Raw genomic sequence first — 26,495 nt, 5'->3', positions numbered from 1 at the left:
CTTCCTCCTTATATAAAACTGTGACAGCAAAGTGAAATAGAAGCACACATAGATTTAAATGGGGAGGGGGGAGTCTGTTTCTGTAGGATGATGGAAGTGGAAAATAGGAGCTTGAACTGAGAAAATTCACAGTATTCTCAATTAAGCTGCAGCTTGAGACTCTTAAGGCCCCGTTCACACATAACAGCAGCAAATTGTGGATTAATTAACCTGTTATTTGCCATGGAGCATGCCAGGTGTGTGCCACCGCCATTTTGCATATGTAACCTCCAATCATGTTGATTGGATGTGATGCCCGAATTGAACACTATAGGTTAATGGGGGTTAAAGAATCCACAGTTAACTTAACAACTACATATATTTTGGCAATTGGGCATTGTGGCATCTAAACTCGGCTAATGTCTTTCGAAGTGCTTTAATCAGCACCACTGTGACCTAGAGGGCACTGTTCCAATGTACTGGGTGGCAATTCCTCTAGAAGACCTAGAAATAACAACTGAGCTACAGCCATACAAGAAAATTGTACTGGGTGGCTAGGGAGAGCAACGTACCTGTTTCTTCTCAACCATCTGTTACGTGACCAGCTCCAGCTGGGTAGCAGTGGAGCTATAATGAAACTGTACTCCAATGTGATTCAATTTTAAATGTTAAAACTATTGGGATGCAAACTGAGCCTTGAGAATTTGGGTATGTTTAACTTTATAATGCCAGTTGAAACGCTTCTCAGGAAACCTGCCTCCACTAGAATGGCGTCCATTACTGCAACTGTTTCAGTATCTCCCCAGGCAAGAAACAGGGGACCGGAGATTCTTGTGAGGCAACATTGTGAGGAGGGGGCAAATAGACAGCTGCGTGAGGATTAAGAGTATGAACCTGTCATTATTGAGCTGGGCGCTTCTGAGGCTGCCAAGAGACCACCAATCTAAACAAAAGCTAGGAAAGGCTTATAATGGATGATATAGCCATAGCACACAAGAGCATGTGAATGGATTTTATGTTTCTTCACTACAATAGCCTCCTCTCTCCTGAAATGGGAAAGATTAAAAAAAAAAAGTTGAGAAGCTTTTGACATTTCTCAGCACTGCTAGAACAAACCAAATAAAAAAGTGGGAGTGGGAGTGGGGTGGAATCACCGAAGAAAACTCTAAATGCAGTTTCTGGCAAGTGTGTAAATAGACCTGCTGGACCACAGCCAATATCTATCTTGAGACAATGATTATGAAGTGGTTAATTAGTAATGAGGAAGTGTGTAATGAAGAGAGTACACTCTCAAAAGAAAGTTGGACATATTCAGCAGATGCACAGGTTAATAATGGTGACTCATTTGGCTTAGGGCATGTCTGCAGCAGCTCAGTTTTATTTACTGAATCTCTAGAGCAACACCCCCCAAAGGGATGTAGAACAATTCTATAGAACATCTTAAAACCACATATTAAAATTAACAGCAAATTGCCAGCTTTGAAACAGGTCCAACTAAATGTTAGAAAGAACATCTTGGTGATATGAACTGTTTGACAGTGGAACAGATTGCCTTGGAAGGTGGTGCACTCTCTTTCTTTGAGAGTCTCTCAAGCAGATGATGGATGGCTACCTATCAGGGATCCTGTAGCAGTGGATTTCCTGCATTGGTTGAAGGTAGGCTAGATGACCTGTGTGGCCAATTCCAGCACTACGTATAAATGTGAATGTGTACAATCTGGCATTGAAAACAGCACAATGAACTGTGGTAGTCTGTGCACCTCCACTTGTTTGCATCTCTACTTGCTGATGGTTCCTGATCAGCAATATACTTCCTGTTTTCTTTGTGTAGAACTTGAGCCCTTATCAGATGTTTTCCATATGTGCATAATGGACACCAATGGAAAGTGCACTAGGCTCTGCCCCCCCCCCAAAAGTATCCATGTTCAACTTCAGTGTACTATCAGAAAATTCCCCTGTGTACAACTGTACTGCTGAGACAAATATGCAATATAGCATGGGTGTCTGCTATGCTAATAATAATAATAATAATAATAATAATAATAATAATAATAATAATAATAGGAATGCCATAAGTGTACCTGAAGTAGCTCTTTGGATCCTGGCCTATATAAACAGCTACAATACTTTAGGAAAAGAAGTGTAACTAATGCATTCCAGGAAAAATAAAAAAGTATTCATGCATTACTATTTAAAATAAGGTTTTAAACCTCCTTTTTAACCTGAGGTTTACGCTAAATCCTGTTATGAAATGCTTAAATTCTCAGCATTCCACAAAATTTATAGCCCCTTCAGGGGTTTAATGTTTCCACATAGCATAATATTAAGATATATGAATATGAAAATATAACTGCCTTTTGAAGGATATTTTAGCATCTACCAAATGTGCACACTTCTGACATGCTAGACTATTATGTGCTGTTGCCAAGCAATTTCCTACATTGCGATGGGAAAGCATAGTCCCCTTATACTGCCCTATTAATACCTTATTCAAATTTCCAAAAACATTCTTCTCTAGTAACCAAATGCATACTTAGCTTAAACACACACCTTTAAAAAAGCAAACATACCATTAAAAAAGCATTTATTTTAACAGTCTAAATCAAAATACCTCAACACAAATGTACATATATACACCCTAAAGACATCTGTTGTATATAGAAAAGATAGTTATTAGAAGACTGAGCAGTCAAATAAAGCCTATGAACTCAGTACCTTAGAGCCAAACTACAAGTTACTTTAAAGATGTAGCTAACAGCTATGTCTCTCCCCCACTTAACTTAAAAGGGATTTAACCCTTTCCCTCTGCCATGCTCCCAATCAAGATTGGATGCTTACTTTTGATGAATTGTTAGATTTAGTTTGACCTTAGTTTCAGTGGTTGAAGGGTATCTAGGGATTTATGAGAATTTCATTTCAGTTTGCAAATGACACAAAAATGTCAAAAATGTCCGCAAATTCTCAATATTGCATTTGCAAAATGTGCACTTTTAAAAAATGCACAACTTTAAAAAAAATGCAAACTTTTAAAAGTGGTAAATATTGTAGTCTACAATGTGTAGGTACATGTTTGTAAAGTACTAGTATGTACCTCTGCTTCATACTTTCTATTGATGCCTACAAATGACAGTGTATATGTAGAAATGAGTGTTTTGTGTAACATGTGAATCTACCATAATCTCATCCAGCAAACACAACAAAGAATAAAGAGATTTATTTTTTTGAAAAAGTTTCTCTCATTTTCATTTTCTTGATGAGCTACGGCTCTGAAATTTGCTACCTATGTAGTCCAAGGCACTGCAGATCACCAGCAAAATATGAAAATGGGGCATTTCTATCCATCTCCCTTAAATGGGAAAATGCAAGCATAGCCCCACTAATTAAAGCATTTTTAAGCACCCAGAAAACTGGATTTTGGCACTTGTGTACCCCAAAATACTTTGATGACTAGAATAGTTTGAGAGAAAGGACATCTGTATATCTTCCTGTATTAAACAGCGGGCTCAAAATACACCACCAAATGGTTAAAGCTACTTGCACACTAGGTAGGAAGCTGAAATTAGTCACAGCTCGAGAGGCACTCATTACTACAAAAGTCTGAAAGTGAAGTTTAGAAAGTTTTAACCATGGAGAGGGAGGTTGAAATCAAGTACCTCAAAATCATCAAATGAACTTCAAAACAGGATGTTTTTAATCCCTAGTCATCAAAAACATGAACATAAAAGTTTACTTCATAACAGAATCTGGGATGCAAGCAGAAAGCAAGACAAGCTGTGGCCTGGTTCAGACAACACGCTAAACCATGCTGCATGGTTTAGTGTGTTGTCTGAACCAGGCCGGTTTGTAGGAAAGGATAACGTGTTGTAGAAGTTTCACTGCCTCTTCAGACTGGGATTTTGTGCGAGCATTTCTACACAAGGCTGTTAATCTGCCATATCTAATTTCGGTTTTGTCACACCAATCAACACTTGTATAATACAATCTTCATTTACTAGTATATTATATACATACAGTCATAAATACACATTTTTTAAAAAATAACACAGATATTTTCAAATACAGGTGTATATCTAGGCACATGTGTATATATTATATTCTGACACATGCACATAGTAAATACCCCTAAAATACCTTGAACGCATAACATGCTATAGAAAGAGTCAAGGTGAAACTGAACTGAAATGTCAGGACTGTTCCCATGAACTCAGAACACAACATTCAAAGTCTAGCATGGCTAAGGCCATTGGCGGCAGCTTCTTCTTCTTGACATTCCCTTGAAATGAACGTTGAATGGGTGTTTGCACAGCTGTAGGTCATTTCAACAGGGCGCACACTGGGCAAGCTCCCCATTGCACTGCAGTCAGCATGGAGAAGGAGCTCAGGTAACTCTGAACTTCTTAAGTCTGGTCCAAGCCCAAGCAGACATCCAGAAGAACCTCATAAATAACCATCTACACTTCCCTGGCAGAAACTGAATTCATGAGAGAGTCACTTTGCTCCGCTATAATTTCATGTAGCGTACTGTGACAGTCCATACTGCCAATGGCGCTTCTTGTTCGACTACTATCCACAGTTCCTGGACTTCTTGCCACTGCGGCATCTGTGCTCACCACACTCCCAGTCCGAGATCGATAAGGAGGGAGGTCTATATGACTCTGGGATTCTGTTTCTGAGGAATAAGGAGGTGGAGGAAGATCAAACCATGGGGGTCTGCTGCAAGGTATAAATGAAATGGCATGTGACTAGATGCATGAAGAAAACATGGAGTACCTGAATTTTATTTACCAAGTTATAAAGATACTGTACTGGAGTAAGGTTGCATAAAACCATACAGTACATGACTGTATGTACATGACTGTGGTCAAGCCACTGGGGAAGTAAATTTGTTGTTTCACATATAAATTAATAACTTTTTGTCCAGGACTGAGCTCCTGGAAAACTGTTTCTGGCAGTGCACAGCAATGATTGGTTGGCACCTATGACCTTGATTTTGCAAGTCTTTCAAATTTAATTTTATTGTTTTAGAGTAAAATGACAAATTGATGTTTCATTTAATGTATTTCATGCACTGCTTACAAAAATATATTTTTGAATGTAGGATGACATGCCTGAAGCAGAGGGAGAGGTACACAACTGAATAACTGAACCAGTATTCAAATTGCTCATAAGTACCATTTGTCAAATGCATTGTAAAAATATGTGTATGAGGCTCAGTGTGTCACAGAAATAAATAAATTGGTGACTCCCATTTAAAGGTACATTTGTAAGCACCCAAGCTGAAATAATACATTTGGCATTTATGGAGCAAGACATGTTTAAGATCTTGATGCCCTCCCCCCCCCCCCCAATATGAAAATGTTAAATTAATTGTACATTTTGCTCAAGCGAATATTGGGATAAAGAACATTTCTTTCTGTGAAATGCTGGTCATTCTTCCTAGCCCCAGGACAGCAATGATGAAGAACTGGACTGCTGGACTGAGTCCAAGGCATACTGGAAACCTATCAACATTATGAAAGCTGTTGCCTGCTGCCACCCATCACCACAATCACACTGAAACCAATGCTGGTCTTAGTAGCAAAGCCAAGATACGAGTCAACTGGCTCCGTTTCTAAAAAGCACAGTTGTAGTTGAGTAGCTCCCACAACAGACTGTGCGCAAATAAACTTTTATTGGATCGGTGTCTGACGATGAAGCAGACATGCCATCAGTTTTCAAGAGCTTCATTTTAAAGTCTGGGAAACTAAGCTAAATTTCAGAATTAATACATGAAGTCTCTAATTGACCATTAGCTGCCACAATTAAATATGAACAAAGAATCCTCCAGGCTAAATCTTTTTCAAAACATTTTTTTTTGTGGGGGGGGGGGGGTACAATCAATGAGCTTTTTTTCTCATTTTTTGCAAGGGATCCAGATGTCTTTTCTCAAGGTGACACTTCTGTTGTATGGATGCTGCATTTTTTCTAGTGTGCAAAGTTAAGTATTTTGTTGCTGGGAAATACCATTTCTCCTCCCACAAGTGGGAATTGTGACTATAAGTGCTCTGAAGAACAAGGTTGCAGAAATCTCATGGGCACTTAGTGAAGCCGTTAATGGTGAGTAACAACTCTCTTCCCCCTTGCTTGTGTGTGATCTTTTAAAAGTTTAACTTTGTTTTTAATTATTTATTCTTCAGAGGTTGAGCATTTCCATGGTGTACGATTTGAGTGCAGAAGTAGTTGTGCAGCCCTTGAAGGAAAAGGGGTGAACAGCAAGTAAAAACCACACTGGAGGCCTTCAAGAGGCAGCTGGACAACCATCTGTCAGGGATGCTTTAAGTTGGATTCCTGCATTGAGCAGGGGATTGGACTCAATGGCCTTGTAGGCCCCTTCCAACTCTACTATTCTAGGATTCTATGAAGGAGGCCAGTGGTAGCTCCAGATTTTTTGAGGGGGGGGGCTTTGTGCAAGATACCCTCAATGGGCCTTCTCCCTCAGTGAGCTTGCTTACTCACCACCATTGACATCAGCTGCTCTTGCCACTCTTCTTTCTCATCATGGCTACCACTTGCTTGCTTGACAGGTAGACCTAGTGAGTCAGGAGGCCGTGGCATCTACTGTGTGGTGTAGTGGCTAAGGTGTTGGACTGGGAGTCGGGAGATCTGGGTTCTAGTCCCCACTCAGCCATGGAAATCCACTGGGTGACTTTGGGCCAGTCACAGACTCTCAGCCCAACCTACCTCACAGAGGATAAAATGGAGAGGAAGAGGATTATGTTCGCCGCCTTGGGTTTCTTGGAGGCAAAAAGGTGGGATATAAATGCAATAAATAAATAAATAAACTGTTCCTTCTTCTCACCACTGCCATTGTCTGGGCTAGAGCAAGAGGCAGGTGAACAAGCAGGTTGCCATGGTGAAGAGCATGTCCGGCTGTGTGTGTCTTGTCAGTGGGGCACTGCTGGGGTGTTAAGGCCTTTGCAGGTGCCCAACCACACCTACTTCTGATGCCAGGCCAGGTGGAGGCTGTCCTCTCTCCAATCCCTGGCAATCATACTGGCCCATTTTGCAGAGTTTGTGTTTTTTAGACTTTATTTAGTTTTTCAAAGGCTCTGCACTCTTGTATTCCCACAGTAGTGCACACATCTGTCTTGATTATTTTTAAAAAAAACTAGCAGCAAACCCTAACCCTTTACAATAAGACTCACTTTCCTCCTTATTATGTGGGGATAGAATATCACATTAGTGGGGCTGGACCAAGGCTACCTGGAGCATAACACAAAAGCGAGGGGAATCACTTAGAATAACCTTTAAACTAAAGTAACTCCAAGGGTTAAATAGTAAGCTTTACAATCAATCAATATATATATATATATATATATATATATATATATATATATATATGTATACCCCCTGTATTTACATTGTATTTCAATAGAGAAAAGACAATTTTTCAAACTTCAGATTCCAAACTGCCACAAGTGACATTTCAAAGGAAATGACCATTTGAAGCTATTCTTAATATAGTAGGCATTCCAGGACTCAGTAGTATCAGCTAGTTAGGGTCCAAATAACAGAAAATTACAGCACTGGGTGAGGCACCTAAACACAAACATCAGTATAAATGGAATAAGAATGGCATGGGAATGTTTATGGGAAAACACTCACATCACTGAATACTATGAAAGAAAAGTGTGTGCCAGAATAGCAGTATGCCCAGAAATGACAATGCCAAAGAGTTTAGAAGCGTCAGCCATTTTATGTTGATTCAGTGCCAGGCTACATGCATGCTGAACATACCTTTGGTCTAGCACAGCTTCCGAATAAGATGGTGGGGAATCTAAATCTGGTGGCCTGTGGTAGGCCTGGTTGGACATGTACTGGACCCCATTGTTGACGTTGTAGGTGACACTGCACTGATGTGGATGATCGAGGACAACCAGCCGGGAGAGGAGGACGGGGTGCTGCAATCGATGTACCGGGAGAGTCATGAGGTTGTTGCGTTTCCGCTGGTGGTGCAAGACAAGGGCGAGGAGGGCCACTACCAGCACAAAAATGGCTGAGCTGCCAATAATTGCATAGGTAATGCTGGGATAGAAGATCAGCTGAGGCTCTGTGGTCACATAATTCTGGCTGCTGTCAGCTTCTGCAAGGGAGAGGGAAGGGGAAAGGTAAGATTAGTCTTGGCGGAAGAGTGGCTGCACTCCTTTTCCCAAGATGTATTCTTGCTAATAGACCGCTGCCTGGCTGGCTTCCCGGTGAGTTTTCACTCCTCCTTTAGGAAGTGTAGAAAATGAGTTTATCAAGAACATACACACACAAAATGGAGACCAGCTGACTGAAATTGTACATTTCCTATTGCCTGCCTCAGACATTTTTGCTTTGAACAGATGTGCTCAATGACTGTGGAGGGAAAGAAAACTCAACAGGAAAGACAGGAATATCTTTTTTTTTAGCCTTGCAGCAGCACATATAATTTAGCTTTCAGTAAACAGTTGAGTGGGAAAAACCTCATCCAGTTGCCATATGGTAAGGTTTAGGACAGAATTTGTTTTGTCTGAATCCCAGTGCAATCCTAATCCAGCATAAATATATCCGCAACAATCAACAGCCCACCAACCCTACCTACTTTTGGTATGGTTTCTCAGTCTACATAAATCTTCCTTGCTGTAAGCCAGCCTTTCCCAACCTGGTAACCAACATCATCCCCAGATAGAATGTTGGATGATGGGAGTTGCAGTTTAACACTTGTGGAGGGCATCACGTTGGAGAAGGCTGCTAAACACAATCAGGAGAATAACCGTTTACAATTCTGTTAGTCACTGGTTTTGACCATGCAGTCCCAGTTCTGTCATCTTCCCCATGGCAAACAAACTGTTCCATTGCATTTTTTAAAGAAAAAAAAAGTATTTTTTTTTTTTTAGCAAAACCAAAGGGATGGAGAGAAGTAAAATAATTATGAAGGATTAAATCCATTCATACACCCCCCCCCTTTTTTTTTTGCACTACACTGTATGAAGGCAGTAAAAGCCCTGGGCTACCAATTTCTTTTGTTAAAGCCCTTTAGATTCTGGTAAGCAACTGGCTCTATGATACAGATCATTAGGATATCAGCTGGTAACAAAGAGAAATTCAGACATTTCAATAGCTTTGTGAAGATTGAAAATGGTTTCTTGGGATTCAACAAGAAGAAGCTCTTTGCCCAAATATCCTAAAGCCAAAATCTAGCCTCTCCGCTCTGTTTTAAAATTTCAGAGCTCCAGCTCCCTACTTGGCTAAATGCAAGTTGCGCATTCCATGGCAGCTTCAAAAATTCCCAAGTCAGGAAAGGTAGTAGATTTTAAATGTATTTCATTTTTTAAATTCAAACATCTGTATTTAAATAATGCCTGCCTTGCTGGCTATGAAAGAAAGAAAGAAAGAAAGAAAGAAAGCGAGCGGGGGTTGGGGAACATGATTTGGGAACATAAATCATACTTTGCTCTGTTGGGTCTCTTTGAAGAAATGCTAAGTAAGTGTCACAAATGTCCTGTGGCACTATTCATAAAAATGTCTTTCCCGGTATAGACCATGTTGAAGGTTTCCTAAAGAAGAACACATTTTCTGATCCTGACATTATCTCCTTTAACTTGAAATAATTTTTAAGTAAAGAAATATCGATGTGGGACATCCACTCATCTCAGCAGAACTCAGTTGCTGCTATTGTTGCCTCTGCTTATAGACCCATGTGGATTTAAAAGAGGAAAAAAGAAATGGAACAACAATTCAAATGGCTGTGCAATTGCACTATGACAAATAAGTGCTGAAGTGTGGGAGCGAATTCACAAATCTTTATTAACATTTACATGAAACTACTGGGACAGATAATTTGCAGCACCCATGAGTAAGGTGCCACCAATATGCTAATGACACTCAGCTCCATTGACGTTTGTCACCTGACCTCAAAGAAGCAGTCGAAACCTTTGAATGTTGCCTGGGTTTTGATAATAGGTTGGAGGAGGTTGAACAGACGGAGGCTAGGCCAGCCAGCATGGACATATTGTTGGTTAGTAGAAATCCTGGAAGGAGTTCTGCTGCCCCTGAAAGATCAGGTTCACAGCTTGGGAGTGTACCTCTATCCTATGCTGTCCCATGATGCTCAGGTGGTAATGGTGGCTAGACATACTTTTGCACAATTACACTTGGCCCAATTTGCGCAACATTACAGCCCATTTTGGGTTAATTTACCCTTGAGGAGCTGCAGTGCATGCCACCTGCCATTGTGAATAAGCAACCCCTGATTGGAGATTGTCATATTGTGACAACCTGGCTGACAGGGTTATTTGAGGGCTAAACAACCATTGTATACCCTACGGTCTGTTGTAGGTTTATATGAGAGTCGTTTAGCTTTCAAATAACCCTTGGCCGATTGAAGAGACACCTATAGTGGCATTGTTATCATTATATGGAGAATTGAATTGTAATAAAGAGACAAAAGAATTGATAACGAATTTGCTAACAGCAGCAAGATTAATGATATCTAGGAACTGGAAGGTTCAAGGGGATTATCATATAGAAGATTGGTATAAAGAAATATGGGATATTGCTATTAACGATAAATTAACATGTAATATAAAAGTTAGAAGAGGAATGATAAAAATGAATGATTTTGAGGGAATATGGAAACAGTTTCTAGAATTTGTATTATTGAAGGGGAGAGGGAAAATACCTCCAGAGGAAGCAATGAGATTTTGGAAACATGAATAAGATCCCGTGGTTGGGGGGAGCACTTTTATGTTAAGTATGATTATGTTAAGAGAATTAAGTTAGAATATATGTTTATCAAATGTTTATTTTATATTATTGTGTATTATGTAGTATTGTTTATTTTGTATTGATGTATTGTTTGAAGTATTAAATGATTTAAAAAAACAAACAAAACCAAAACCAAAAAAAACCCAAACCCTTGGCTGGGATCACATAATACGAAAACCCTTGTCTGGGGATTGCATATTCATAATGGTGGCTGGATGTGTCACAGCTCCTCAAGGTAAATTAACCCATGATGTGCTGCCATATTATGAGAACCAGACTTGTTGTCTGACTTGACAACAAGTTACCCATGCTTTGGTTATATCATGTTTAGACTATTGCAATGTGCTCCACATGGGGCTACCCTTGAAGAGTATCCAGAAACTTCAATTGGTGCAAAATGGCACCAATTGAGGGCACCATTACCTGCAAAGTCCTGTTTGTCAGACATGTGTGAAAGATCTCTCTTCTGTATTGCTCTCACTGTGGAATGTGCTCTCTCAGGAGCCCCCATTCTTTAGGCTTTTAGAAAAGGTATGAAGACACACCTTTTTAATATAGACTTTTAAATTATGTAGTTGTTTTAAGGTTCTATTGCTCTAATGTTTTTAAAATTCTTATTTCCATTGTTTTAAAAGCCCTGATAGCTTTTTAGAAAATAAGGCATAACAACAACAACAACAACAACAGACTTACAATAATTCTGTTAGTCACAGCAATTTATTTTTACAGAAAACCTTCAGAAACTGGGCCTACCAATACATCCACACTAACATCCAGAAAGCAGTCATACTTTAAAAAGTGAAATAGTCAGGAAATTTCTGAATAAGTAAAAGACAGCAGGACTTGGCAAAGCCCATCACGTTCGTCTAGAAAAACTGCCATGAGCGAGAAATGAGAGGTGATAATAATAATCAAATCACCCCAGGTTGGCAACCACATCAGGAAACAGGTCTACCTTAATCAACAGAACACCATGCATAATTCTGTTGAACTACTGAAACTCAAGAAATATAATTAGTTTTCACATACTGTTTTGCAACAAGAATAACTCATGCATTTGCTCATGCCTTTAACCAGATATCCTTTGCAGTGACCAGCTCGACAGAATGAGATGACAAGCAGTGTTGCATGAATTCTACCTACCTACCTACCTACCTACACACACACACACACACACACACCAGCACCCCCATGTGTGTGCGTAGCGGGGGAATCCCATGTATTCTGGTCGAGCTCCTTAAAGGAAGTGCGGGATACAAATGTAATACAGAATTTAGCTACTATCATGAAACCCTGCGTTTCCATTCACATGGTCAAAGTGACTAACAAAATCATATTGCACGAAACGATACGCATTCCGCCATTTGCACTAAATCTATACAAAATAACTGCATTCTTAGAACTGGCGCCTGGTACTGTTGTGTTCCCAGTGCCGGTGGCCGGGACAGAGAGCAGGTGGTGCATTGCTTGTATCCCCAAGGTGCAAAATGCAGCCCTCCCCTATTCATACCATCCTTTAGCAGCTCCCAGGAGGGAAGGTTCATACGTGTTGTTTGTGAGTTGCTCTCACTGGATGGTGGCAATTGGATATAGCACACTATATGTAGCAGGAGATGGAAATAAGCGCTCCGGCAGCATTTTGTCTCGATACTCAATTTACAGTTTCAGAGAAACGTATGGCCTTTTAGTTCTGCTCTAATAATTCTCAGCAAATGTTTATACATCGCAGATGAAGCGACTGAATTACATTTCCTGGTAATGCAGGTGGAGCATTTCTCTGTGAAGAGCCAGGTTTGACACGGGGAAATGTATCGTACTGTTTGCTCTGTTTTACGACAAAGCAGAGGGTGGGCAAGCTGAATTAACTCCAACTCATGCAGCTCCCCTTTGTCTCTGGTTTCCTTAGCAAGACCCATGTATTCTAATGGCACTAGGTAGAGCGAGTTCATCAAAACCACTTTTGCCTATTAAAGCTCATTATCTGGAAACATGCTGAGTGTGCAGACTAGAAGCTTTGAAGAGAAAAGAAGTACGTATAAGAGGTCTGTGAATAGTTAAAACTGAATAGAAGGCTGGTAATGGAAAACATTACAGGGCACACTCATAAGACTGTTTTATTAACCATGAACAAATTACACCATCTTCAAATTATTAAAAAGGTCTAGGACCAATTGTATTCAGTCTCGTAGACACAGGAGTTGGAGAGGCCATTACTTTGTCTGTCTCGAGCCTCTGCACCAGCCCAGCTGTTTCACACTTCATCAGGGCTAAAAGCTTCTGAAATACATAATGGGGGCAGGCATCTGCAGCTTTAATGAACACAAGTAGCTGTCCATCTCCAACAAGAGAAGCCACTTTAACAGCACATTTAAATTCCAATAGTTTCAAAGAAGTGGCTGCTGCTTAGGAGGCTACAGGGGATGATAAAAGCCAAATCACTAAGGCTGCTGGTTAGCACATTTTCTTTGTGTATTGAAGCAGTATCCAGAACAGCTAGATCAGAGCTCTAGGTGGCCCCATAGCTTCTGTCATTTCTTAATTCTTCATAGCCCATTATGACAATGTAAAGGGTGTGTGTGAGAGAGAGGTTCCTCAGGGATAAACTCAGAGGACAGGTATGTCTAGGGGTGACAGCTCCTCCTCAAAGACCCATTACAGATCCAGATTGAAGAACTCTATTCTTCAGTAACTTATGCACTTACTACTAGGCTCTCACCACAGTATTGATCTTATTAATTAGGGCTAGGTGGAAATGGACTCTCTCTGAGTCTTGAATATATGTCAGAGGAACTGATTAGAAGCAGGTGGCAGCCTATTCAGGAAGAGATTTTTAGAGGGGGCTGCATGTCCTGTTAGATAGCTACGGTCATTATTGTAACATTAGTAAGCACTGGACAGTATGGTGGACTGAACTTGCTTTCTCTTTGAATGGTGTCAGCTGAAGCTGAGGGTTGACATAGTGCTTTGTGACCCACACATTCTGATGGTGCTTTAAAGGTTATGAAGAGAGGCTTGGTGAGGGTTTTTTTCTTGAATGAATCACTGGAATGTATGTCTGACCCTTCAGTTACTGCAAGCTGTGTCAACAACAGGGAGCTGCTGTTTTCCCCCCACTTAGTCATTGCCATCAATCAAACTAGTCATCATAATTCCCAACATGACTTCCTCCTCATATCTGTAGCCAAGAACATTAATTTTCTTTAATATTATACAGGTATTTTGGCTGCACTGACCCATTTGTTGAGGGGTTATCTGTGTGTTTATTCTTTTGAAGTAGATCCATAAGAGAGCGCAATTAACTGCACATATTGTCTAAGGCGTTACAGCAGAAAGCAACCCTAAAATATGTATGTAACAGAATGAAGGGATATAGATATGCACCTAAGCTAGCTTTGAATGTTTGTAGTGGCACCCCAAAATTGATCTATGTCTGCAAAATGTAACTCACAAAAACCCATATAATCCACATTCCGATTCCAATGGTGTTTAGTTGTACGCATCTGAAAGATCGTAAGGAAGGCAATAAAGATGATGGCCACTTCCTATTATTCGTTTCCAGCATTTGTGTTGTTGCAGTGCAGAAAAGGACAACTAAAATGACCATGGGGCTGGGAAGATTACAACAGCTGGGATTGTTTAACTTGGAAAAAAAGAGGGCATGGGAAGGCATGATAGAGGCGTACAACATAGTGCAAAAGGGTGTTGCAGGTGCCTGACTGAGTCCAGGAGTCCAACGGACTCCCCCAGATTCACCACCCCTGGATCCAGTCGGGTGCCTGCAGTGCGGTTGCAGACCCAATGAGTGCTTGTCCACCCTTGTCTGGAGCCTCCATTGTGAGCCACAAAGGAGGCTCCAGTAATTACGCAATTTCCGCCATTGCATAATGCTGGCCATAAAGGCCCTATTTATGCAAGAGTAAAGGCACAAATGCTCCGTCTTCCATAAATATGTCTAATTGATTTTATTAATCTGTGAGATCTGTAAGATTTGGATATAGTGTGAAGGCCTGATAGTCATCAAGAAAAACATTTCTCAGCATATCACCAACCATTAATTTAGTCTGTATCACGTAAAACCTATCTTGCACACTGACTGCACTTTGCAAGACCAATGCTAGTTGCTGCATAGTTCATTTCAGCAATTGCTTAGCACTGCAGGATGATTGCATACTGACTCATCAAAATGAAGACACAGAACTTCACCTTTCACCTTCTCTCCTTTTTATTTCTTACAATGTTGGATAATTATCTCAAGCACCTCTTCTGTCCCAGTTTCAGTGTGGAAGAAAAAAAAGGGGAAGATCAGCAAAGTGAGAAAATAAGCCAAGAACACATGAATATTAAGTTGCAGATCTAAAATTAAATTTAAGAGCTATAAAAGGAAGGGCTTTGATAACATCCAAGAGATGCACATGATGTGCACATCATTTCGCAATGCTTAAATGATTTATCACCAGAAAAAGTTCTGTGAGGTAGGCTGGGGGAAGCAGTGCTGCTGGAACAATTAGGAAAAATGCAATCCATGCTGGCTTGCATGCCCACCCAGACGCATGTCAGCCCAATTTTTGCGTGATCCATCCTTTACTATAGGCCCCCCAGAGAATGCCATGACTGACTGAGGACTGTACGTGGTTCTCTCACTCCAAACAACACTCTGTTTAGAAACACAGAGGATTGCAATTGCTTTACAAATGACAATGTTCCTTAATGAAGAGCTCTGATATACCATTTTACCAACATGCAGGGACTTTCCAGATGTCACTTAGGCCAGAAATATACTTGGCTTACAAGATCAACACCGGATTTCAAACCTCATGAGTGCTGCGTAAAGGTAATCCAGTGGGACAAACACAGGTGAGGAGAGCCAGGGAAATTGTTCTGTACAGGAAGCATGTCACTTGATGTTCCATATACATATAGTATTCTGAGTTGACACAGAAATGACATAATTAACATTATATAAAAACAGAAAATTAATAGAGAGATAGTATGCTAGTACTATAGGCTATTGGTTCATATGGGACGGAAGGCAGAGTGATAATAAGACTCAGTTACAATCCAAGGGCTTAATGAGCCTGCAGAGTCAGCTGCAGTTGGCAAGAAATACTGCTAGCTTAAGCGTGATTTAGATATACTGTAAAGTGTATTTTAATCCATTTTTAAATGTAGTGTAGTCATTCAAAGGCTATTTTCAGGAAGGGTTGTTTTAAAAAACTGCTTGCACATCTATCTGCTCTGGTATATTACTTTTATGAACACCATTCTTTTCAAGAAATGCTCAAGGAAAGCGATGCAGTCAGATAAGCAGTCCATACAGTTTCATTCTCCAAAAGGATAGCGTCAGGAAGATTTAGAAATGTTTAGCATCCTGTGACCAAGGTCAGAAATCAGCCCAGAAAGTAGGAACAAGCAAAAACTGTTAGGTCACCCAAGGCTTGTTCAGATGCTGTTTAACATTTAACTGTTAGTTTATACTGTTAGTTTTACCCTACCCTGTGCCTGCTTACCCTACCCTGTGCCTGTTGGCATTCTCTTCCCCTCCTTATTGTTTTACTAGGATTTTATTAGATTGTAAGCCTATGCGGCAGAGTCTTGCTATTTACTGTTTTACTCTGTACAGCACCATGTACATTGATGGTGCTATATAAATAAATAAATAATAATAATAATAATAACATTTATTTTATTTTATTTATTTAACACCTACATGAAACCACTGTATAAAGTCATCCAGAGGTTTGGGTTAAAGTGGCATCAGTATGCGGATGATATGCAACCCTGCCTCTGGATGGGCTTTCACTTTCCCTGAAAGATCAAGTCTGCAGCTTAGGGGTTGTCCAGGATTCAGTACTGTTGGTGGAGGTTCAGATGGTATCAGTGACTAGGAGTGTCTTTTATCAGCTTAGACTGATTCACCAGCTATGACCCTATCTAGAGAAAGCAGCTCTTGCCAGCCATACATGCCCTGCTTATATCAATACTAAATTACTGTAATAAAGTCTATGGTTGAAGACGGCTTTGAAGCTTCAGAGTGTGCATTTATTTATGGAAGCCGGACAACCAGAACACATAATACCCAACTTGTCTCAGCTCTGCTGGTTGTCAGTTTCCTTTCAGACCGATTTAAAGTGTTTGTAGTTACCTTTAAAGCCCTGAAAGGGCTGAGACCACATTATTTGAAGAACTGCCTGGACCCAGACGAACCTGCCCAGACTTTAAGATCAGCCTCAGAAGAGGCTCTGTTTGTTTTCAAGAAGTAGTAGAGCGATGGAGACTAGTGACAGGGCCTTTTCAGTGGTGAGCCCTACACTGAAGACCTTTTCCTTCCAAACTTCTTTTGATTGATATTTTAGTGGTGATTATATTTAGCATTAACTTATCATTAAGTTAATTTTAACATTTTATGCTTTGCTGCTTTTTATATTTTTATTTTCCTGCTGATAGTGCTTGATTAGTGCTGTTTTATACATTGTTGTTTTAGAATTTGTAATAGGTTATAACTGAATGCATATGTTGTGAACCACCTTGGGAGCGTTAATCCCTGAAAGATGGCCCATAAATGCTAAAATTAACTTCTAATCACAACTGTACAATAATTATACTATTTATTATCTACATAGCCCCTACAAATAAAAGTTATGCAAAAAGCCTCATTACTAAGCACTGATGTGCGAGGGGAAGCTTGTCCCCTCCTCTTCGCACAGAAATTAATATTCAAAATCGGAGGATCTGCTGTTATTAGAAAACTGCAACACCCAATTTGCAAACAAATACATATCAGCAATGCAACAAGTAATATTTGCCTGGGAATGTCATCATCAGTATTGCTCCTGGAAGGAAAACTGACAAAAAGTGAGGAGGGGAAGCAGAAACCTCTCTTAAAACTCACAGAATGTCTATATGGTAATACGAGATACAGATAAAAGAAGCAAGCTTCACAAGGGCAGACAGAAGCTACGCCAACCTTTTAATATGTGCTTTTAATTTTAACTACATTATTTATTTGAAAAATACAACAAAACCCATTAAAAACTTGTTCTTTGTTGTGTCTGTATGGGAATGGAGTAACAAAATTTTGGGGTTTGTTCCTTCTCTCTGAACATGTTACAAGCGATGGGGATACGGATATGATATATTGCCATAAATAAATCACTTAATCTAAGAGGCTTGACAGACATACTTGACATTTTTCATACCTACCACCTAATATGTTACCATGCATAGCTGTTCTTCCTCGTGCCAGTAGGACAGTTGACAACTGGGAGTATACATTGTCCTAATGGCAGATAGGGTCCCTGAAACTGAAACATTCGGGAAAAGGATGCCTACCTGCCTGTTTTATTGAAAGGAAGCAGGATTTGGGGGATTGTCAATCCACCATTCCATGAATTAGATAATTTTCTCCCTCCAAATTACAATAATCCAGGGAGGATTTCTTAGGCTCACTGTAAGCCCATCTCACCTGGCATGTAGTTGCAGCTAAGGCAGTTACATATTGGGTGGGGAAAGCATGACAGTTTCTCCAAGTGGTGAACAGATGCCACTTGATGCATGCTATTTGGCATACTTTTGAGCCATCATTACAGCTCTAACTTTTCTCCCACTGGTGGAGAATGGAGTAGATTGTGCCCCCAGCCAGGGATGAGTATTGTTTTTGATGCCTTGGCCTGGATCAACCATTCCACTTTGGGCAGAACAACCAACTCCAAGAGGGTGAACAAGCCAACTCATCATGCTTTAAGAACCCCAACTGGGCAGCAAGATGCCTCAGGTCTCCTACCCTCTCTCAAACCCACCCACCCTGGATGAAGTTATTCTCTATTCAATCCTGGGACACTGATCCAAGTTCAAGAACACATTTGGGTGACAAATTGCCTCCCAGGTCCAAATTGTTTGTGTCAATGAAGTATTAGTTAAAAGGCCCTGCCTTCTGCTAAGGAGGAAGAGTACAAGGGTCCTAGGGCCTCTCAGTCCCTTTGCCTGCTCAACCCTTCCAAATCTAAGGATTCTGACTGCATATAGAGTGCCTGGTGGGATTCACAGCACCATGGATTTAGAGACTTTATGGGTTATTTAAAGAAATTGCAGAGCAGCTCCCTTGATGTCAGTTTGCACATTTGTTAGCCATTCTTGATCAAGGGCCTTCAGTGATAGAATATTCAATCATGGCTGCTCTGCTACATACTAGTTATCTCCCACTCAGGAACTATACTGCTGCTGTACAGCCTGGTTGTCAGGCTTCCCTACTGACACTAAGTGATATATTTCCCATTCTTTGTAGGGCATCTTGATCACCCTTGCAGAATGAAGCAAGATTAGGTGCTGTTTATTTATTTACTGGCAGCACAGTATCTGTGTATGAGTCCAAAAGGTCTCATGCCTCATACCAAAGCCCTGCAACTCTCATACATGGGCAAAATTCTCACATACCCAAGAGCATTGCATGCAATCATACCAACAAGTTAAACCTAGAACCTATTAAAACTGCACCACAAAGCACTTCTAAGATTTATGGCCACATAACATAACAGTTTATTTCAGAACACATTTAGGTGTTCTAATGTACAGTTTTGAAAATGGAAACTATCCCCAAAGGCATGTTACCGTAACTGGCCATATAGCACGACATAGGAGAGCTTGCTTTGTTTGGGTGCTCTACTTCGCATGAGTAGTCATTATGGTCAGGGAATTTAACTTTTCGCATACATTTTTATAAAGGGTTTGTAGCAATACGTAAGCAACAAAATAATATTCTTAGAGTATTTAAGATGCACACGATTTATAGACTCCCAGAGAAAGGAAGAAATTCTGATTCATAGTTTGGGAGTGCTCCCAAACTCCCCCTAAAGGATCAGGTTTGTACTTTGGGGGTGCTCTTGGATCCAAAACTGTCACTTGAGGCACAGGTGGACTCAGTGGCAAAGAGCACCTTTTATCAGCTTAGGCTGATATACCAACTGTGCCCTTATATGGACAGAGACAGCCTACCTACAGATATCCATGCTCTGATAACCTCTTGTCTGGATTACTGCAATGTGTTAAATGTGGGGCTGCCTTTGGTCTGGAAACTTCAGCTGGTCAAAACAGGGCAGCACGTTTGCTAACAGAGACTGGCTAATGAGATCACATCACACCTGTCCTTTTCCAGCTTCACTGGCTGCCAGTCCAGGTCTGGGTCCAATTCTAAGTGCTGGTACTAACATTCAAAACCCTAAACGGCTTGGGGCCATGTTATCTGAAGGAATGCCTCCTTCCATATGTGCCTGCCCAGACCCTAAAATAATCCTCAGGGATTATTTTATGTGAGTCCCTGCCAAAGGAAATGAGGCAGGTGGCTACCAGGAGGATGGCCTTCTCTGCTGTGGCAGCCTGGCTGTGGAATAAGGTCCCTACAGAGTTTCGCCTGGCACTTACGTTATACTCTTTTCGACACCAGGTGAAGACCTTTTTGTTTTCTCAGTATTTTAACAGTTTGTCATCTTAGTTTTTTAGCTGTTTTAAATCTGCATTTTAAATCTGTATTAATCTCCGCATTGGTGCTTGGTTTTATCCTGGTTGTGCTTTTATATTGTGTTTTTTATACTGTTGTTTCTTTTATACTTTGGATAGTCTTCATGGTTTTAATTTTTGTGAACTACCCATAGAGCTTTGGCTACTGGGCATTATAGAAATGCAATAAATAAATAAATAAATAAATAAATAAATAAATAAATAAAGGTTGGCTGACACAGAATGTTAAAACTATATTATGCCTCACTGTTAGCACAACAGGGCAGTTCGCAATTTCCTATTGGTGTATTACAACAGCTGAGACATCCTAATATCAGAAAATAGCACTTATATACTACCCCCCCCCAAAAAAGAATTTTTAATTTAATGGGCACAGAAGACAGCTAATAGGAGAGCTTCATCATGCATGAAATACAAACCTGCCTTTAACTAGCAGAATCATAAGTCTAACTACCCAAGGGAGAAAAATGGTTTTCTATCATTTTAAAATTCTGACTGGTTTTCATTAACAATTATAATTTTTCAATCCGAAGAATTACTTTAAAAAAAATGTAATCAGCCTGATGGTCTATCATACACCCATTACTTTGAGAGAAACTGCCCAACTATTTTGCTATAGGCTTAGTATGTAAAATTGTTGACTAGAAAAAGATCCCTTCAGGGAAAAAGGTGCTATAAGGTGGTTTCTTCCTTTAAAAAAGAATCAGAATTCTTTGCAATAAAGATTAGTTAAAATGGCAACGAATACCCTAACCAAAATAATCTAATGTCCAGGTTGAAATTCTGAGAGGCCTTAAGAATATAGGAAAGGCCAACTGGATCAGACCAAGGATCCATCTTGTGTTCACACAGTGACCAACCAACTGCTTGTAGGAAAATCTTAAGTAGGACGAGTAGAACAGCAACTGGTGTGCTTTGTTATATTGCCTCTGATACTGGAGTTAGCATATAGCCACCATGACTACCAGCCATTGATAGTTTTACCTCATTAATTTGTCTAATCCTCTTTGCCTACCTTGTCATATACATGTTTTATTTAGTTAGTTATTTGCAACCTTTCAGGGTTATCCCTTTCAGTAAAGATCCCTATTCAAGCACCCTCTTATGTAGGATCCAAAGTGTATACAGATTTCTTGGTAAGTAGGGACTCCCTTGTCTGTTGTCATGTTAAGGACAGTTCTGTTTGTGTGAGGAGAAAAGAACAGTGTACCAAATATCCAAAGAAGCAATCTTCCTAAATCACTAAGAGTCACATCTGGTGTGATGCCATTCCTAAATTAGTGATATCACTGAAACTTCAAAACAGGTTTCAAGGATTCATAATGTTCACCTTAAAAACCAAGTGAGCATTATGACCCCCAAATTTTCCCACCCAACCAGCCACAAAACCCTCCTATATATCCACTGCCACATAACACTCCCACAGTCTTACTATATCGCCACTGAACTTCCACCAGTAACAAGCTGTCACTCCGATCCTCCCTTCTCCAGTATCTGGAAAATTTAGATTTCCCAAGAGCAACAGAAGTCTTCGTAGCCTTCCAGAAAACTAAATCTCATGGGGGGCTACATCTGGCCTGGCAAACTGCTATGCAGAGTAACATGTATGAAGGGGAGGGGGAGGCTTTTTCCTCCCTTCTTCTTACTTGTTAGTAGTGACACGAGTGCCAAAGTTGGCTTGGATAATGGGAAGGAATCTGGGAGGGATCAGTAAGTGGAAAGAGTCTTGTTATATAGGAAGAAGCTTAGATGATCTTATTGCTGGGCACAGGCTAAACTCCGATTCCCCTGGAAATAAGATAAGCCATTTCCCAAAATATCATTAATTGGATGGCTTATTTCTTAGGCAATTTGATGTGAGCTCGGGTAGGGTGAAGCTTGCATATCAACATACTTAATGTAGCTTGAATAAATGAAGACAACTTCATGCATCTGAACTGAGTGGGCCTGGGTTAAACATCCTATTTACACAATAAAGTTGCTAGAGAATTCTGACCTTCTAAAGGCTGATGAAGAGAGCCATGCCCAATTGAACTAATTGAAGATGCAGTAGTGGAAGGAAGAAAACATTGACTAATTGTGCTTTCTATTAGCTTTGTAATTGTATGGCTCATAATTAAACATGACTGTGAACTCTTTACTGGGCTGCAGATTTACATTGTTCTGATTATATATTCAGTAGGGGGTGCACAACCTGTGGGCCAGATATGCCCCCCCCCATGACCCCTAACTTTATCAATGAGCCTGATTTTTACTCATTGCTTCTGGAAGGATGTTCCAGGAACCAGCGTTCAGAGGGCCTACTTCTCAGAGTACCTCTAGCAACGGAACCATCACTCAGAGGTCCTATCTTCTGAGTGCTGGAGGCCAGAGGATCCTCTAGGAGACACTCTAGAAGCAGCTATTATAGGGCTGTATGACCCTCAGAGTGCTGCTGTTGCTGCTGACAATGACAGGAGAGTGCCAGGAGTGAACACTTCAGAAGGCCTTGTCAAAGTGGAAGGGTGGTGCTTGATGCAAAGTTTGTCTGTGTGTGCATGTGTGTGGGAAGTGTGTGGGAAGGATGTTATGTACTTATGAGTGTGTGCACACATATGCAGCCCCCAGCCCCTCATCTGATACAATATGTGGCCCTTGGGGCCAAAGATTGTGGATCCCTGATTTACAGGCTGCGCTTTGGATTCAAAATGTGATTCTGCTATTGCGTAAAGAACTCACCACTATCTTGGTTAAAGTACAATATTATTTTATTTTAAGTACTACTTACAAAGCAAATATTTCAGCCACTATACCAGACTCTTAGTGTAACAGCTGGTCTGTGTTCCTCCACTAAGTCTTTACGCTGTAGAAAATATGAAATAGGGCCCAATATTAGGATGGTTGATCTCATAGGCGTGCGCAGCACATTTCATTAGGGGGTTCAGCCAGGGATTTTTTTTAAGGTAAACATTGATTAAATATACAGTAATAAAGGACTTTTTTTCATTCATCAAACAAACAAAATAAATGAAAACTGAAGTAAACTGTATTTTTTTAATTAACAAGTAATCTGTACTTTAAAAATACACATTTTAAAATGGAGACTCTGAATACTATTTTTTTGCTGTAGTGATAACCAGGCATATATAAAGACACAGTCAATTTTCACCATCTTTAAATTTAATCAGATAATGACCTAATCCAAACTTTCTAAAACAGATTCACATTTAAAACAGATTCTATCACATTAACAACGAGTGTCACCTTAAGTTCCAGCACCATACATAGAATACACCATACATAAAATGCCCTAATAATGATTTTAAAAGATTGCCCTGTGTGCTGCTGAGCAAAGAATTTGGAATGAGGTCCAGGAGAGAGACTTCTGGGGTGAATATAGTGAGGACGAGGGGTGGCTGCGAGCCTAGCATAAGAGAGGGCTGGCTGGCAAGATTTGGAGAACTTGTGGGAGTGTAGGAGATCTGGAAGTAGGGACATCTCTGGAAGGCCGCGAAGGGGCTATTGGCAGAAGACAGGAGATGAAGGAGAAAAGAGAGGATGGGAAACCATCACAAGGGCACATCAGTCTTCTTTACTGATCAATTGTAAGCCGCTCCGGGAGCCTTTTAGGCTGAGGTGCGGGATAAAAATACTCTAAATAAAAATACTCTAAATAAAATAAGGGCAGAAGAAGAGGATTGGCGTAGGGGGAGCCCTGGGGAAAGAAGAGAGAGAAATGCCCCTATGTGTGGGGGTAGAAGAGGGAGAGAGGGTGCAGACAGGAGAGGTAGGAGTGTCCCGGAGGGGAGAGGAAACAGAGGTAATGTTTAGCCTTGAGGAGAAGCCTGAGGGGAGACATGATAACATTCCTCAAATACTTGAAAGATTGACACACACAGGAGGGCCAGGATCTCTTCTCGATCATCCCAGAGTGCAGGACACGGAATAATGGGCTCAAGTTAAAGGAAGCCAGATTCCGGCTGGACATCAGGAAAAACTTCCTGACTGTTAGAGTATGACAATAGAACCAGTTACCTAGGAAGGTTGTGGGCTCTCCCACACGAGAGGCATTCAAGAAGCAGCTAGACAACCACCTGTCAGAGATGCTTTAAGCTGGATTCCTGCATTGAGCGGGGGGTTGGACTTGATGGCCCTATAGACCTCTCCCAACTCTATTATTCTATGATTCTATGAAAACAGTAGTGTAGATCCTGCTTGGGACACCTGGGCCCTGTACACCTAGGAAACCCAATGTATGTTGTTCAGTATCTAAATTATAGCCAGCTCTTGCCAGGGCTGGCCCAAGACATTTTGCTGCCCAAAGCGGAATAGCAAATGACATGACCCCCCACCCCACCCCCAAACTCACAGTGCAAAGCCAGTAAAGTCATTTTGGCACTTGAGGCCAGTGGACAATAGCTTATTATGCCATAATAAAGTTGTGAGTCTTCCAGATCTCACAGGATACTTTACGGCTTTTGAACACAAAAGAAGAAGAGGACTATACCACAACCTGGCCTTGTGGGTCATGTAACCAGCAAGTACAGTCCAGAAAGGAAATCCAGACACAAGCAATTCAAGCCAAACCACACCACATACCCACATACTGTATTATTTTGCCCCAGTCCAAACATTGGTGCTCATATCCCTTTTTGCTGCAGTGCCACTCCTGCCCCCTTGACCCAGATAAGGGGCCTGGGCAGCTTGGAAGAAGCAACAAGTAAAGAAGGCCTATGGCACTCCACTGAACATGTCAACAGCCAGTCTACCCACTCCTCCCCTTGCCAGGAGTCACGCTGCCTATAATGGCAAAGTATAGTAATTGCCTGGGCATCTCTCTCTGCATAATCAGGTAGTAGCTTACAATGGTGTTAAGCAATTTTAGAAACCGTATGTAATAGTCTTATAGACCCCTTTATGTCTTAAAATGCATTGCTTCAGTTCAAATGGCAGATATATCTTCCACACTGACAGCTGCTACATTCCTGATACTAGACCAATAGTATATATATGATTCAACACATGTGAGGACTCACATGTGAGTCCTTTTACAACTTCATTGGCTGCCAGTCCAGGTCCGGGCCCGATTCAAAGTGCTGGTATTGACATTTAAAGCCCTAAACGGTTTGGGGCCAGGTTATCTGAAGGAACGCCTCCTCCCATATGTACCTACCCAGACCTTAAGATCATCTACAGGGGCCCTTCTCCGTGAGCCCCTGCCAAAGGAAGTGAGGCAGGTGGCTACTAGGAGGAGGGCTTTCTCCGCTGTGACACCCCGGTTGTGGAATGAGCTCCCCAGAGAGGTCCGCCTGGCGCCTACACTGTACTCCTTTCGTCGCCAGCTGAAGACCTTTTTATTCACTCAGTATTTTAACACTTAATTTTAACTTAAATTTAAATTATACTGTTTTAACTCTGTATTTTAACCTTATATCAATTTTGCTGCGTGGTTTTATCCTGGCTGTGCTTTTTATATTGTATGTTGTATTTGTATTTTTAACTTGTTGGTTGTTTTATGATGGTTTTAATTTTTGTGAACCGCCCAGAGAGCTTCGGCTATTGGGCGGTATAAAAATGTAATAAATAAATAAATAAATAAATGAGGAGTTTCACATTTTAAACTCATTTAAGGTGCAAGCCTGTGCATATTTAGAAAGAAAAGAAGTCCTACAATTCTCAGCATACCCCAGCCAGCCATGCCAGCTAGGGGATTCTAGGAGTTGAAGGACTTTTTTCTGTCTAAACATGCATAAAATTGTGCCTTTAACTTATCATGTCACACTAACAGGAATACAGGAATCAAATAGGATTTCCTTCTTCAGTGGGACACACTTACTTAGGAGTAAGTACCATTTTGTTATAGGAAAGGATAATATTTTTTTAATTAAAATTTAAAAATAACTATCACCTGGTATCATCATTATCTACTTATATAGCACCATCAATGCACATGGCGCTGTACAGAGTAAGACAGTAAATAGCAAGACCCTGCCGCATAGGCTTACATTCTAATATGCACAGGCTTGCACCTTAAATGAGTTTAAAATGTGAAACTCCTCACATGTGTTGAATCATATATATACTATTGGTCTAGTATCAGGAATGTAGCAGCTGTCAGTGTGGAAGATATATCTGCCATTTGAACTGAAGCAATGCATTTTAAGACATAAAGGGGTCTATAAGACTATTACATATGTACAGAGTTTTCCTATGGAAGACCTGGCTGGTTCACTGTTGTAATTATTTGATTGGGACTG

At 40.6% G+C, this 26,495-nt stretch overlaps 1 protein-coding gene across 2 annotated transcripts in view; it reads right to left on the bottom strand.

Annotated features, from left to right (window-relative positions):
• Positions 1-3,784: 3,784 nt before the first annotated feature.
• LDLRAD3 (low density lipoprotein receptor class A domain containing 3) overlaps positions 3,785-26,495 on the bottom strand; it is a 184,656-nt gene continuing 161,945 nt past the window's right edge. Inside the window, exons 5-6 of one of the 2 annotated variants that reach the window (XM_063117424.1) lie at positions 7,756-8,101; positions 3,785-4,692 (exon numbers count right to left, since the gene is read on the bottom strand). In XM_063117424.1, coding sequence (XP_062973494.1) covers positions 4,431-4,692; positions 7,756-8,101 — 608 coding nt within the window. In that variant the 3' untranslated portion in view covers positions 3,785-4,430. The remainder of the gene's footprint in view (positions 4,693-7,755; positions 8,102-26,495) is intronic. The other variant, XM_063117425.1, reaches the window with a different exon arrangement.

Source organism: Elgaria multicarinata, chromosome 2 (genome assembly GCF_023053635.1).
Source record: "Elgaria multicarinata webbii isolate HBS135686 ecotype San Diego chromosome 2, rElgMul1.1.pri, whole genome shotgun sequence".
NCBI lineage: Eukaryota > Metazoa > Chordata > Lepidosauria > Squamata > Anguidae > Elgaria > Elgaria multicarinata.
The sequence above is the reverse complement of the archived record's forward strand: the minus strand, read 5'-3'. Positions and strand labels throughout refer to the sequence as shown.